This window comes from Suillus paluster (assembly GCF_016628075.1).
Source record: "Suillus paluster strain FC165 chromosome Unknown EDB91scaffold_47, whole genome shotgun sequence".
NCBI classification, from domain to species: domain Eukaryota; kingdom Fungi; phylum Basidiomycota; class Agaricomycetes; order Boletales; family Suillaceae; genus Suillus; species Suillus paluster.
The window spans coordinates 53792-67557 of NW_024537607.1; the positions used below are offsets into that span (position 1 = coordinate 53792).

The following is a 13766-nucleotide window of genomic DNA, read 5'->3' on the forward strand; positions in this document are numbered from 1 at the left end:
GTAGATAGACGGACCCGGACCGTTTGACATATCCTTGCACGCACGCATTCATTTCAGGAATTTCTATCGAATCGCGGTACATGTACAAGTACCATTTCACGGCTTAACGAACAAATCAGTGAACTTGTCTACCGACAGCTTGGACAGTGACTGTGCGTCAGTTACAGTGTCCAGGATCCTTGCGGCAGGTATCAGCACGGTCCTACATTGCATAAAGCACGCTATGACTCACTTCTGTTGGTGGGCATCATTGAAATGCGCGGAGATGTGCCTCTTGAACTTCTCCATGAGAAGGGGGATACCCTCCTCGCGGCGACGCTTGTGTCCAACAGGGTACTCGACCACAACCTCGTCGAGGACCGTGCCGTCGTTCAATTCGACGAGGAGAGCATTTCCAATGGAGCGCTGCGACGGTTCATGGTAGTTCACTGAGAATGCCTTTTCCTCCACGCAGAAAATTTTGGCGCGGAGCGCGTCGATACGGGGGTCGGCAGCGGAGGCATCGGTGTACGAGTTCGAGGTGAGCTCACCGAAGATGAGGGGGTACGCAACCATGTAGCTGATCGCATGGCTTGGAAGGGACGCGTGAGCGAGTCTGCACCGTCATGAATGGTTTAAGACGACTTACTCTCTGTCGGCGAAGTTGTCCAAGGGGCCTTGCTTGTCGATGATGCGAATAGCAGCCTCTTGCGTACGGATGCGCACGCTCTTGATGTCGTCTGAGGACTTGCCGAGTGCGTTGAGCTGCTTGTGGATGATATGAGCGGCCTCAACGGCAGTTTGAGCGTGAAATTCGGCGGGGTATGAGATCTTGAAGAGAACGTTTTCCATGATGTATGAACCGAAGGGCATCTGGAACTCGAATGGCTTTCCCTAGAGGTCTAGTCAGCAGGCGGAACTGCTACATCTGAGGAATAAATCTTACCTTGAAGAGGACGTCGTAGAAACCCCAAGTCTTAGCTGTAAGGACCGAAGGGAGACCAAGCTCGCCCTTCTTGACGAGGAGGGCAAGGTTGACGGCACGCGAACAGGCATCACCTGCAGCCCAAGACTTGCGAGGGCCGGTGTTTGGTGCATGACGATAAGTGCGGAGGGATTGTCCATCGACCCACGCCTGCGAAACGGCGTCGATAGTCTGAGAGTGCGAAAGACCCCTGTATAGCATTTTAGTTGCGGTCACTCCCGAAGTAAGGTGCACTTACAGGAGTTTGGAGACGACGGCGGTACTGGCGACTTTGACGAGTACGACATGGTCGAGACCAACGCGGTTGAAAGAGTTGAGGAGGGCGAGACCACCTTGGATTTCGTGTGCCTTGATCATGCCCTCGAGGATGTCGCGAACGGTCAGAGGTTGTCCCTGGCGAGCGAGGTGGTCCGCCACGGCAAGAATAGCACCCAAGTTGTCTGATGGATGACCCCCTAAAATATCCGGAGTGAGCTCACGTTCAATAATTTCTAGCAGACGAACATGCACGACAAAAAGACACAGAAATCCACTACGTGTCTCGATAGCGAACTTGGCATTACTGTCTTACTCACATTCAGCAGCAAGGAAGCAGTCATTGAAGTCCAACCAGCGGATGATAGTGCCAATATTGAACGCGCCACGGATGGGATCCAGCTGGTAATTTGTGCCGGGAACCTTGGTGCCTGCGTCCAACAATTTAACATTTCATCGTGAATAAATGTCAGTTTATCGCACCATTAGGCACGACGGTGCCTTCTACGACAGGGCCAAGAAGCTTGGTACACTCCGGGAAATTCAAACCCTCCAGTCCGCAACCAATAGTGTCAATGAGGCAGAGTCGCGCAGTTTCGAACGCGAGGTCCGAAGTGACCTGGTAGTTGTGAACATAGTCTGCGATGTCCTTCAAGACCTTGTCCGGTTCTGGTCGAACGGTGGATTCTCCGTGGTGAATAGACATGGCGCGTGCAGCAGCTCGAAGTGTCAGGTTACTTGTGACCCCAACTGATGATCGATAAGATATGGAAGCACTGATCGACCGGTTGAAGGAATGATGTGGCGCACGCCGAAAGACAGACAACATCGCTGAGGAGGAAGAAAGGACGGTTATATAGCAGGTCACTCCGCGATTTTTTAAGTGCTCGCTTCCCGTGGCCCGTGGGCATATTACATACCGTACGTCCGGCTACATGTGCAACGGAAACACATGTTTTATCCCCAGGCGCCTTCACCGTTTGTTCACCATCGACTTTCCTGAGCTCGTCTCTAAAACAAACACACTAACTTCTGAGGAATGCGCTCGGTGGTCAGGCTATCAGAATATCGCAACCCGCGCATGCCGCCGTAAATTTCGCCTGCAGATTGCGAGGTAAAGTCATGGCTCATGAACACATACTCATAATTCCCAAATCCATTATCAAGATGGTCCATGGAACGACGGTTTTAAGCCTTCTATATGACCTGATCTATGGAGAAGACCCGCTTACATATTCCTCTGAAGTTCCCGTATCCGAAGCTCTTCCTTGATCTTGATCAAATCTCGACAGCTAGCGCTTGTCCTCATGATGGGCAACGGGCCGTTGCTTCGTGGACATGCCTAGGCCTTAGGGAGTTCCTGGACCCAGGACGCATGATCTTACTGCATTATTTCACTTTGCCAACCAGGCACAACAAGAAAATAATACTGTTGTATACTTAGATCCTCTGAATCATCTGACAAAGGGTATGTCCCTCCACTTTCAGCAACAGGTCACTTCTCTACCGGATCACAGATGCCCATTGCAATGACTGTACACGTTATCAGCTGACGCTCGCGGGCCGACAGTTGACCAAATCATCGTCGAGCTTGGAAAGACAGGTGATACGAAGGAGCTACTGTCTTCCTAGGGGAGGCTGAGCCCTCTCCATTCAATGTCTATATATCTCTTTCTCAAAGCAAAGGTCAAAACGCTTTCTGACTTTTTGGCGAGTTAAACGTCTTTCACACAACCTTCAAACCAAAGACGATCACCTGGTCCAAGGGGAACCACATATCTCAAGAAACCGAGCATTATTTCATAAATGGGAAATATGGACCACTAAGCTGTCGTGGAGCACCAGTGGGTGGACGATCTTCCACTGCTGCAGCTGGAAAGTACACGTGTTCTGCCAGCAATGCTGTGTAAGTTGCACGACGAAGTGATTTGAGAACGACAGCGTTCGCGGACCGCGTATGCGGATGATGGTGTTGTGCCAATGCTCCCCTTCTGGCATCTATTCATGGATATATTGTAGGGCCCTTTGATCAACTTCTCGATTCCTCGCTTTGTCACAGTTTCGCATTTGACGCCAGCGGACGCGTGTGGTACCATTCCATGGGCGATCAAGAATTCCTGAAGAGTGAACAGCAACATTTTCTCATGCCATCATCTGAACCGTCCACAGCCGTTCTAGATCACCAACTCATCCGATCATCTCCTACTTTCCCGACCAACCCGTGCACCCTCGCAGATGTGAATGAGGACTCAGAGGAGGTTGCACAGAGCATTGCGCTCCGTATGATCACCGATGCCTCCACCATCAGCGGTGCCCGCATTAGTGTGCATTCCACCTTGTCGAAGGAAGACGACACTTGCTTTCTTCAACTTGTCACTTGCCATATACGTGAATGCCTGCCTTTATCTCGGTATCTCTTCGCCGTCGCCACAATTGGTGCCAGCACTTCAAATACCCTCGTCATCTGCTGGTCAATTCCGCATGTATTGTCTACTATAGGGCGATGCTCCAACGGACAATAAACAATGATTCAAAAAAAAAATCTGCGGGTTAGATGAAGATGAGGTGCAGCGGGCTGCGCTCCTTGCGTCTTCTAGATTTCTAGGACGCGTCGATGCAGTTCAAAACACGGGTACCCCCTTTGCTCAGGCTGCCTCCGTACGGCATACGACGAGGCCGCCTTGTCCAAGTCCGTGCGCACTCCCACCGACCCTCTTCTTCCTCCCCCTGAATCGCGCAGCATTGATCAAATTCTCTGACGCTCGGCCCAAGCTCGAGCGAATGACGCCCCAACGAGCGTACGACGTACTTCACGATTCAACATCCCCAGTGCCTGTCTTTCTCGTGGACATACACACAGCGTCACAACGTGATCGTGATGGCGTGATCCATAGATCTCTCATAATCGAACGAAACGTTCTAGAATGGCGTTTTGACCCACGCTGCGAAGTGCGATTAGCAATCGCAGATCGCTATGATTCGAAGATCATCTTACATTGTCATGAAGGGTACATCAGCTCATTTGCTGCGGCGTCCTTCCATGAGCTTGGGTTGTTGAATGCAACTAATATAATGGGCGGCCATGTCACGTAGATCGCGGCTGATCTGCCAGGTCAAATAGGGCCCCCGTCCACTGTTAGTGACGAGGAAAGCTAAAGTCAGCCAAGCATAGTCTGTGTCTATTGATGTAATAAAGTCATCTGCGCGTGTAAATACGCGATTTCGCGATTGCAGCTCCCAATCGCTCCTTCAATCGCTCTGAGTAAGCCCGAGGTCTGGTGTGGTATTTCCTCCTGCCTGGCCCAGTTTCCAGATATATTGACCTCCTCATCGAAGTCTCATTTCAATCTTCTACAACACTCAATTGCAAGGGTGCGCTCAAAGGTTTACATCGAGTTCATATTGATCATTTCGGACGCATCAAGCATGCATAAGTAGTATAATATTATTACGAATAAGGGGATAATCGTTGTTGGCTGAGACTGACGTCGCGCTTCCTTCACATATTGGACAACAGCAAAAGACTGCCCGCGCCAAGGATTGCACCAACGCCCACTATCGAAACCGTAGAAAGAGTCCCAAGGCTAACTCCGAAAGGGCCATCCCAACTGGAAGGAAGGGACAAGGCAACGGAAGAGGAAGGGACTGTGAAGCCTACGGATGAACATGCAGCGGCGTACGCTGATCGAAGTAGTCAGTAGAGCGTTGAGATGGTGATAGAAAGATGGTACCGGTAAGAGCAGCGGATGAGCCAGCGCGGGGGTCGGTGCTTGTCGCGAACTTGGCGATCAAGTCGTTGAACATGCATTGCTCACATGATGTGATGGCCATGACTGTGCTGGATGAGCACAGACAAGAATCATTGGTGGTGCAATTCTGAGGACGGAGGGAGATTAGAAGAAGGGATGGGAAGGGATGGATGGGGGACGTACGGCGATTTGAGCGGTTGCGCTGGAGCACGGGTTCTGACACTATTAGATGACGGTTAGGACAGGGGGTATGAAGATGTAATGATAGCCTTACGTCAGTCAACAGGTATGTGTCGGTGACGTTGAGGAACTGGGTTGCGTCAATAGTTCCGACAGAACCCCCGACAGCGATCGATAACGAAAGAACTATTGTGAGGTGATATGGGATGAATGCGAAAGAGAGGGTGAGACAACTGACCTTGACCAGCAAGCAAGAGGGACGAAGCAAAGGCAAGGCAAGTACGCATGACTAGCAAGATGTCCTTCCAGAGGAGACAAGAAAATGATTCGGCGGAGTAACTTGAGAGGGTCTTTTGAGGTATTCCTACGCCATGGCAGTGTTTGGTTTGACAGACACAGCTGGTAACACAAATCATTGAAATTAAAATTAGTACCCGCTTGGTACCGTGTCGCAATCAAAGGGTGTAGACAAGCATGCACGTGCATAGTCTCCCCTAGCTAGACCAAGATAGTCAATGTCCCCGACTCCCACGATTAGAAGCTATTCCCTGGTCATTCGAGGTCGTTCGTTGTGAAGCTTCCGCGTCGGTCTCCGCGTGTGCTCGACGTCGTGACGAGGTTTGTTGTCCTCGTGTGGTCTCAGATCGAACCTATATTACCCTCAATATTACCTTGCCACCTTAAAATCCCGTCAGTCTGAATCTTTTGCACCTGGCCCCTGAAATCATCCCATCATATCTCGTGTTCTCGCTGTCCATCAGTGTCTGACCCATTTCATCACGTTCGATGGCGTGTCTATTGTCGTGACTCATAATAAGGCCTCGTTGTCGATGTCGCCTCGTGAGTTTGAGATTAGTCGTTATTGTCACTGTACCCTGCTTCGTTTACTGGCCTTTCGTGAGCCTGTTGACGCGGCGACCCCTGTTGCGTTGAGGTTGTCGGACCGATAAGTTATCCGCCGTGATTCCATTATACTGAGCAGACCGCACAGCACCATCCCACAACCCTGACGGCTCTCGTACTGTCTAGTTGTGCCTTGACTATCCCAGGACCCAATGTCAAACGCCGGGCGAAGGCGGTTCATGTTAAATTGTTCATGCGATTTTGGCCGATTTCCAGAGCACGCGCGTGGATTTGGCTTCATTGTCCCTTCGATCTGTAACCGACAGGATGTCAAATGTTGAGCTTCCCCCTGCTTGCGGGCGGCTTCTATTCTCTCTTTTATGTGCACACTTTGTTGCCACCTACGGCGCTGAGGTCGCTGATGTACTTCGGGGTTCCCCTCCTGTACCGTTGCCCAGACGTATCAGGTTGCTTTTGGAATTTTGAATTTTAGTCGTGAGAAACATTAGTGCATTGCTGTAGGCAGGACTTGTGATATTCATTCTCCATATTGTCATCTCTGTCATTCCAGGCACGCCCTAGGCCAATGAGAGCGAAGACGAGAATGAGGACAGATGTTATACACACCATTCAACAAATCCTGGCGGGCGAAACCAACATAAAGACTGTCGTAAGTCTTTCTGACTCTTTCCTGGTACACTGCAATGTGAACGAGCCTCAATCTGTTTCTCAGCCCCAGTGAGCATTGGACATTCGGTAATTTACAAGCCTACAACAAGCCTACAAAACTGCGTCGTAGGTACTTCAGTATGTATCAAAGTGTTTGAGATTTCCTCTACTTATTCCAAGATCTCCATTGAAATTTGTTTGGAAACGAACACGTTGATCAACTCAGCAACAAACTACTAGTAACTCACGTGTCGTGCCATCAAAGATATTGCACTGATGCTGAAAGTAGAAACACAACTCACCGCCAGCTCTGTCACTCGCATACCAAGAAATTCACCTCACCAAAGAAAAATTCACCTAAACCTGGCAGACACGTGCGTGGTGTACGTTGTGGCTCGTATCTTCTGAACGTCGTTCTGTTTGTTGAAACAGCGAAGCTAGTACCTACACTAGCAGGCTTGAATGCCGCAACACCCGAGCTCTCGATCATGTCCCGAACCCCTCGAGATTGAGTGATTGAGTACTCAATATCAATGTAGATATTCAGCACTCGTCTGTCATTGTGACGTTTGTACCAATGGAGACAAGGATAGCGGGTTGTGGCGTCACAGCGTGAACGCGGTCCCTGGCTACTAGGGGCCCTATGAAATTTCGACAAACAAGTACGGACTCCGGAGAGACAAGCTGGACCCTGGCACCAATCGGAGTCGGGGACTTGGTGCGTAAGCGTCGCTACGATTTGTATTGCAACACAGTAGAAACTTTTGCAATGTAAGTCAAGCGAGATCTCCCAAAGACGGGGAATCAACACAGCTTTTCTGCAGGTGATGGGAATGCTTTTTGTGCCTCTTCCCACGTCAGTGGCAGTCGGGGGACAAAGAAATGACCCAAGATAATGCTAGACATAATCTACAAGGTGAGGTATCTTCTACAGCACTAGCGTACACCCGAGAGTAATTTTAAATAATCCTGTAATGTGATGCTATAGTCTATGGACTCGTGATGGAAGGTATCTGGACACTCATAGCAGCGAGGTAGTCTCAAGCAACAGCACGATGCCTAGGAGCATGGTGAGCACCGTCAAGATAGAGAGTCAAGTTTTACTCACTGTGCACGATGGAAGGTATACTCTGTGTGGTCACGTCCACAACCAGGTCTGCTTTCTTTGGCACCTCATACTCGGTGTCAACACCGACGAAACCTCTGATCTCTCCGCGACGCGCTTGGGCATAAACACCTTTGCGGTCAGTGCGTTCGCAATGCTCAAGAGGCGTCGCCACATGAATGAGGAAGAAGTTTCCTCCTGCACCGCCATTTTGGACAACAGTATCCTTCACCAACGCTCGTGACCGCTCTTCAGGGGCGATAGGTGCAGCAATGACAGCTGCCCCAGCGCGGGCGAGTTCGCCTGCGACAAAAGATATGCCTTGCAAGTTTTCGTGGCGCTCATCTGGTGTGAAGCCCAGCCTGGCATTAACATCATCTCGCACGGTCTCGCCCAGGAGAAGGGATACGCTGCGACCACCCTGTTCGTTGAGTGCGACTTGGAGGGCCTTGGCAATGATGTCTTTTCCAGAATTGTAAAGGCCAGTAAGACACAGAACAAAGCCCTGCTTGTCTCTTGGTGGGTAACTCTCTCGCAACCTCTTCACCACAGCCCTGATACGCTTGTTAGATTGATGCGTAGGATACCGAAAATGTGAACGTACTCGTAACTGAACCAGTCAGGGATATGTGCCCCTGATTTCAATCGTCTGCGCAGCTCCGTGCCTGAGATATCCAGAGTCTGCGATCCAGCGGGTATTTCGTCCACAGGTTGATACTCATCGGTGGAGGGGAGGTATGTCATTTGTTGGAATGGAACCATCTCGATCTGCAGCTCATCCTTGTACTTCTCAACAAGTTCTTGTGCGTCATATGGTCCGTAGAAATCTTTGCCTTGTGAGTTCTTTCCTGGTCCAGCATGGTCACGACCGACGATGAAGTGTGTTGCACCAAAGTTCTTTCGAATGATTGCATGCCATACCGCCTCACGGGGACCTGCCATGCGCATGGCGAGAGGAAGGAGCGCAAGGTGACCCATGCCATTTGGGTACTTGGCCATGATGGCTTCGTACACGCGGACACGGGTATAGTGATCGACATCTCCTGGCTTGGTAAGACCGACGACGGGGTGGATCAGGACGTTCGCCTGACGTTGGCGAGCAGCACGAATGGTGAGCTCACGGTGAGCACGATGCATTGGATTCCGGGTCTGGAAAGCGACGACTCTGCGCCATGCAAGTTTTTTAAAGTGGGCACGGAGCTCAGTAGGGGTGTCTGTCGATGCCTTATTAGCGATGCATTCACCCCAGAAAAACTGGTACAACTTACATCGGAGAGCAACGTAATCGAAATGTGATGGCGCCTGTATGGCTTGTACCTTTCCTCCCACATAGAAAGGCTTGACGCAGTTACGGAGGTACGCGACGGAAGGGTGTGCTGCGTCATCAGCACCAAAAACTTGAATACACTCCTTGACGCGGTCATAGGTGTAGACATCATCAACGGTGATGATTGCAAGTGCTTCATCATCACGAGGATCACGGAGGGCAATGCGAGCGCCAGGTACTATGCTGAGACGTTCGACATCGGCAGAAGATACGTCAAGGGTGATAGGCATAGAAAAGAGGGTGCCATCAGACAGCCGTAGTGTATCGACGACACTGACAGAATATGTCAGCCTTAATTTCCGTGAACCCGGTATCTCTGCTACCTTGTATAATCACCTTCATTCATGAACCCTTCTAATGGACTAAAGCCACCATTGATAATCAGTTCAAGATCACAAAGTTGCCGCTATTTAAGGTCCAGGTTAAACTTAGTGACAAGGTTCCGGTGAATGGGGAGACAAACCTCGGTGAGCACAATGTCCTTGAGCCTTGCAGCCTCTTCTTTGAGCTGTCCGGATATCGGCTCATCTCGTGCAACAAGGTCCTGATAACCCATACGATGTCAGATGGCATACTGAAGCACGCAAATACAAAAACATACTTTCAGAATTCCGCCATGAGGTGTACTGGCCATTTCTATAAGTATCTGGGTATGATAGGGAGTAGTAAGTAAGGGACTGTTGCCTAGACCAATATTAATGAGCGTTAACGTTTAAGAGGATAAAATGTGAGCAAAAACCTCTGTGATGACTTATGCAACGTCGTCATATTGCGATCTGCGATGAGACGATATCACGCAATCGTGAGCAAGGGATATCGATAATGACGAATATAGGACACAAGCTTGTGACAAAGTGAGCTGACACAAATTTCAAAGACACAACGGCTTGCAAAGAGCAAGTATGGCGAGCCTTCCGCTAGTCAGTTAGTAGACCGAGCAGCTTGCAACTTTGCAGGTATTATTATTTTGTCAGAATCTGCTAGGGCCTCTCCGAGGAGCCCGTAAAGTGACTGATGGCGTAAAGTTGACTTCGGATTAGCTATAGTCTAATTCTTTGTACCTTTTACATAAGCTGAGATTTGCGCTTCAAGTTATCTCCCACTTGCCCTCGGCGACCATTCTTTTTGCTCGTTGATATCGACAGCTATTAATTAATTACCAGCTGAACGACACTAAACCTTCAGTGATAAGTCTCTATCTTTTGGGGTGCTTGGACATGACGTATATTTAGAAGGGATAAACCTGTTAGGCAACCTCCTGACCCCACGTGGGATCCGAAGTCGGGGACTGCTAGCACGCCTTTCGCCGCCGCGGGGTATTCATTATACCTCTGGCAAGGACTCGTGGCAAGCTGAATGCGCAGAATATAATTATTTTGGGTGCCGTTCTCATGCTGCTCGTCACTCGTCCACGTCGAACCGATCTATACCCGCAGTTTACCCAAACTTTACTTCGGTTTGATAACAGAAATACGACCAGAAATGGAAAGGCGAACGTCCGGTCCGTCCTAAGCATTTCGACACTACTAATACTTGTATCCTATATTCGAGGAGGCAAGTAACGAAAGTGGCATTCGTGGAAACAGGGTGGGTATTTGTATCGGGATTTCCAAGAGCGTTCCCGAATAGCAAGGGTCAGGAGACTGGTGGGGATATAATATGTGATTGCGGAGTCTGCATGGGAGGTCATGAGATCAGAGGAATAACCTCTTATCTTCCTGAGCTAACAGGATGACCAAATGTGCCTGCCAGATGGCCACAGCGCCGGGTCGTCAAGCATGAGATGCATGACTCGAAGATGAAATTATGCAGCTTTCTTCGTGAAAAATGTGGACAACTTCGACATTCCTGCCACATTGACCTTCTTCAGCTTTTCTACGCCGTGTGACGACTTGGCGTCTTTTTTCCTCTTCTTATCTCCATCGTCAGTTGCAACAGCATCCGCAACTCTGACGTCTTTTTTCTTCTTCTGATTTCCATTGCCAGCTGTACCAGCTTTCGCAGCCTTAGTTCTCTTCCCGGTGTCGGGAGCAGCAGCGAGTAAGGCAAGTTCTTCATCCCTGACTGTTTTCAAATGGGCATCCAGTTTGGAGAAGCTAATGGACTATTAATGTCTGCTAGCCAAAATAAAAAGGACGCATACTCATAAGACGCAATCAAGTCTTGCAATATGTCCCGGGGGAGGTATTGTGATAGTAGTTCGCAGGCCAACTTGATCCGTCCCGCTGGAGAAAAATGTATATATTAGCAAGGGATACGCGATAAAAAAAAATGACATACATTCAAGCAGTTCCTCTTTTCCATCATCCATAAGGCCATCCTTCGCCAGGTTCCGTACCAGAGTGCGAGACATCTCCGCGACCCTGGGGTCGGATAAGCGTCCCACTTTCCCTTTGAGATTTTCCAGCACAATATCATGGGAGTATCTATATACGGTAATCTCCTCCGTTATAACTGAGCGCAGGCATGTAAATAAGTGGTTACGCGACACTCTAGACACTTACCCTTGACGTCACAGACACGCTTTATAGAGGACTGGACAAAATCCAAAGACAGAAAAGAAATAACGTCGTCTGCGGAGACTTTTAATGATGGGTCTTTCTGAGCGTCTTTCTCGGACACATCAGAAATCGTCGCAGCGATTTCTTCTATAATGTCTGGCATGGGTCGGAAGTTGCCTTTCGAGCCGTCGCGCTGTTAAACAGACATTGTTTTGGGAACCAGCACTTTGTGATTGATAACATACCGCTTGTGGAACGCGCAAAAGATTCATGAGCAAGAACATGGGGTCCATGGGCGTCATCACCATAAGTTTTCCATCTGAATACCTGTGCGTCAGAAGTACGTACAATTGGAAACGAGATCTGCAATACCCACCAGCGACGACTTCCTCTCCTACGAACCAGGTCCTTGCATTTGTCGGGGATATCGCTTGCACCTCTAATATCGAACTCGTCTTCGTGGGATCATCCTGTGAATGTTGATCATGAAGAAGAAATAACGATGAGAGACCTTGTCATCGTAAGCGCCGAGTATGTCAGAAGTCGTGTATCAGCTAAACTAACCTGTACGTGGGTGTGGAAGTCTTAAAAATCGGGTTGCATAGTCAGGATGGCGGTTTTCTTGATTTAACCGCGTGGTCAGTGTGCCAATAATGTCTGCATAAAATAGCGAAACAAGTTGACATGGAGGCTAGTGTGAACGAGGCAAAGAGCTTACCAAGTGGCAGTATCGCAAGATGAGTTGACATGATTTGTGAACGAGCCTTCGTATGTACTGGTCAGACCCGGGTATATGTATTACTTGCTGGTATAAAGCTGTAGGCAAGTAGTCGATTGAGTCAGTCACGATGTTGTTCGCGTTGTTTGCGCGTTGTTTGCATGACTACCATTTAGGGACTCCCCCTTATTCGCGGTCAATAGAGACATCTGCATTACAAGGCTATACGCTAACACAAATCGCCGCCTCGCCCGTACTCACAGACCCAACACCCTCAGCGGTGATTTTATCAGATGGGCAAGGAGAAGCCGTACTCGTTCCAGCAGTCGTACCGTCGGCAGGGGAATCGGCCGATGCTGAAGGAGTAGACGTTGCTGGGTTGATAGGAGTGGCCGTGCCACCGTTGACAGTTTGGGGAGTCGCACTTGAATCTACTGCTGCTGCGTTTGCCTGTGCGCCATTAAGGTTGTCGGTGATGTCAACGTTCACAATCTGGGATGTCACAGTGGAGGGTGTGGCAGACGTAGATGGGCCGGACTGTTCTGTCGAGGATCCACTCGAGCCATCGGACGCGCCTGCCATCCGCAGGGGTGGTAGTCGCAGCTGCATTTCCAGTTGGAGTGCTTCCCGCAGGGTTGGCTGGAGTTCCGGGAGCGTTGTCATCGGCAGGATTGCCAGTTGATGTTCCAGATGTTGTGGGCCCAGTTGCACTGCCAGGCGTCTCTGAAGGTGTATCAGGTGGAGAGTCGGCGGATACAGGACGAGCGACAGAGTTGGCAGGTGAAGCGGCTGGTGTGTCGTTCGCTGGCGTCACCGACTCAGGCCCAGCCGCGGAAGCTCCAGCACTCTGATCACTCTGATCACCTGACGCTGAAGAACTGTCTGGAGCGCCTCCTGAATTGGTTGTGCCAGCCGTGCTATCACTCCCTGGTACATCCCCGAAAGCGCCGGAAGAGCAGCTACCTTCCTGACGAGCGACGAGCAGACCAGAGGATGAACGACCGAACCCATGGCACCAGACTAGCAGTTCAGTGAAAGTGCGCTCAGATAGTCCAGTGGGAGGGCTGAGTTCTCGTCTGCCAAGGAGAACGAGGGCGTGCCGAGGGTCTGGATAAGCGACGTCCGCGATGACGCAGGAGGATGGTGACTAGAATGGCGGGCAAGGCGAATCAACAGTGCACTTTTATGAATATTCGGGAACCTACATATTGGTGATGAGTGGTGACTTCAAGAGGCACTGCGAGCACGGCGGGGAGGACAAGAGCGAGAGCGAGGGTTGAAAAGGAGCGCATTATGAACGAATGTGGGGTAGCAGATGGAAGGGAGCAGAAGAAGAAGACGAAGTTGAATTGTTGAAGTCAAAGGACAAAATAGAATGGGTTGACGAGCCTGAAGAGCGAGCCTTTATATGCCTCAAGCTCGGTGGCTGACATGAACTGCTCGGTGATCGTTGGC

General features: G+C 50.0%; 5 protein-coding genes across 5 annotated transcripts; 1 reads left to right on the top strand and 4 right to left on the bottom strand.

Annotated features, from left to right (window-relative positions):
* Nucleotides 1–96: 96 nt before the first annotated feature.
* Nucleotides 97–1925, bottom strand: EDB91DRAFT_1056738 (MmgE/PrpD family-domain-containing protein; the record flags this gene model as incomplete). The annotated part of the gene is made up of 7 exons (XM_041314028.1): nucleotides 97–178; nucleotides 233–571; nucleotides 629–873; nucleotides 926–1154; nucleotides 1203–1419; nucleotides 1540–1650; nucleotides 1703–1925. The coding sequence occupies 7 exons, from the start codon at nucleotides 1923–1925 to the stop codon at nucleotides 97–99; spliced, it is 1446 nt and encodes a 481-aa protein (XP_041174814.1).
* Nucleotides 1926–3363: 1438 nt separating this feature from the next.
* Nucleotides 3364–4312, top strand: EDB91DRAFT_1238363 (uncharacterized protein; the record flags this gene model as incomplete). Its single annotated transcript, XM_041321702.1, has 3 exons — nucleotides 3364–3702; nucleotides 3785–3877; nucleotides 3992–4312. 3 exons carry the CDS (start codon nucleotides 3364–3366, stop codon nucleotides 4310–4312), a joined length of 753 nt encoding a protein of 250 aa, XP_041174815.1.
* Nucleotides 4313–4718: 406 nt separating this feature from the next.
* On the bottom strand, nucleotides 4719–5435 carry EDB91DRAFT_1250804 (uncharacterized protein; the record flags this gene model as incomplete). Its single annotated transcript, XM_041323269.1, has 5 exons — nucleotides 4719–4900; nucleotides 4951–5095; nucleotides 5152–5190; nucleotides 5243–5334; nucleotides 5387–5435. 5 exons carry the CDS (start codon nucleotides 5433–5435, stop codon nucleotides 4719–4721), a joined length of 507 nt encoding a protein of 168 aa, XP_041174816.1.
* A 2246-nt stretch (nucleotides 5436–7681) lies between these two features.
* Nucleotides 7682–9726, bottom strand: EDB91DRAFT_1056699 (uncharacterized protein; the record flags this gene model as incomplete). Its single annotated transcript, XM_041314027.1, has 7 exons — nucleotides 7682–7719; nucleotides 7769–8319; nucleotides 8370–8979; nucleotides 9034–9365; nucleotides 9416–9498; nucleotides 9556–9636; nucleotides 9694–9726. 7 exons carry the CDS (start codon nucleotides 9724–9726, stop codon nucleotides 7682–7684), a joined length of 1728 nt encoding a protein of 575 aa, XP_041174817.1.
* Nucleotides 9727–10752: 1026 nt separating this feature from the next.
* Nucleotides 10753–12435, bottom strand: EDB91DRAFT_582287 (ribonuclease H2, subunit B). The gene is made up of 8 exons (XM_041327777.1): nucleotides 12312–12435; nucleotides 12158–12250; nucleotides 11970–12104; nucleotides 11839–11912; nucleotides 11597–11786; nucleotides 11373–11546; nucleotides 11236–11317; nucleotides 10753–11188 (listed from the first exon to the last, which is right to left on the bottom strand). Exons 1-8 carry the CDS (start codon nucleotides 12340–12342, stop codon nucleotides 10897–10899), a joined length of 1071 nt encoding a protein of 356 aa, XP_041174818.1. The 5' UTR covers nucleotides 12343–12435; the 3' UTR covers nucleotides 10753–10896.
* Nucleotides 12436–13766: the final 1331 nt, after the last annotated feature.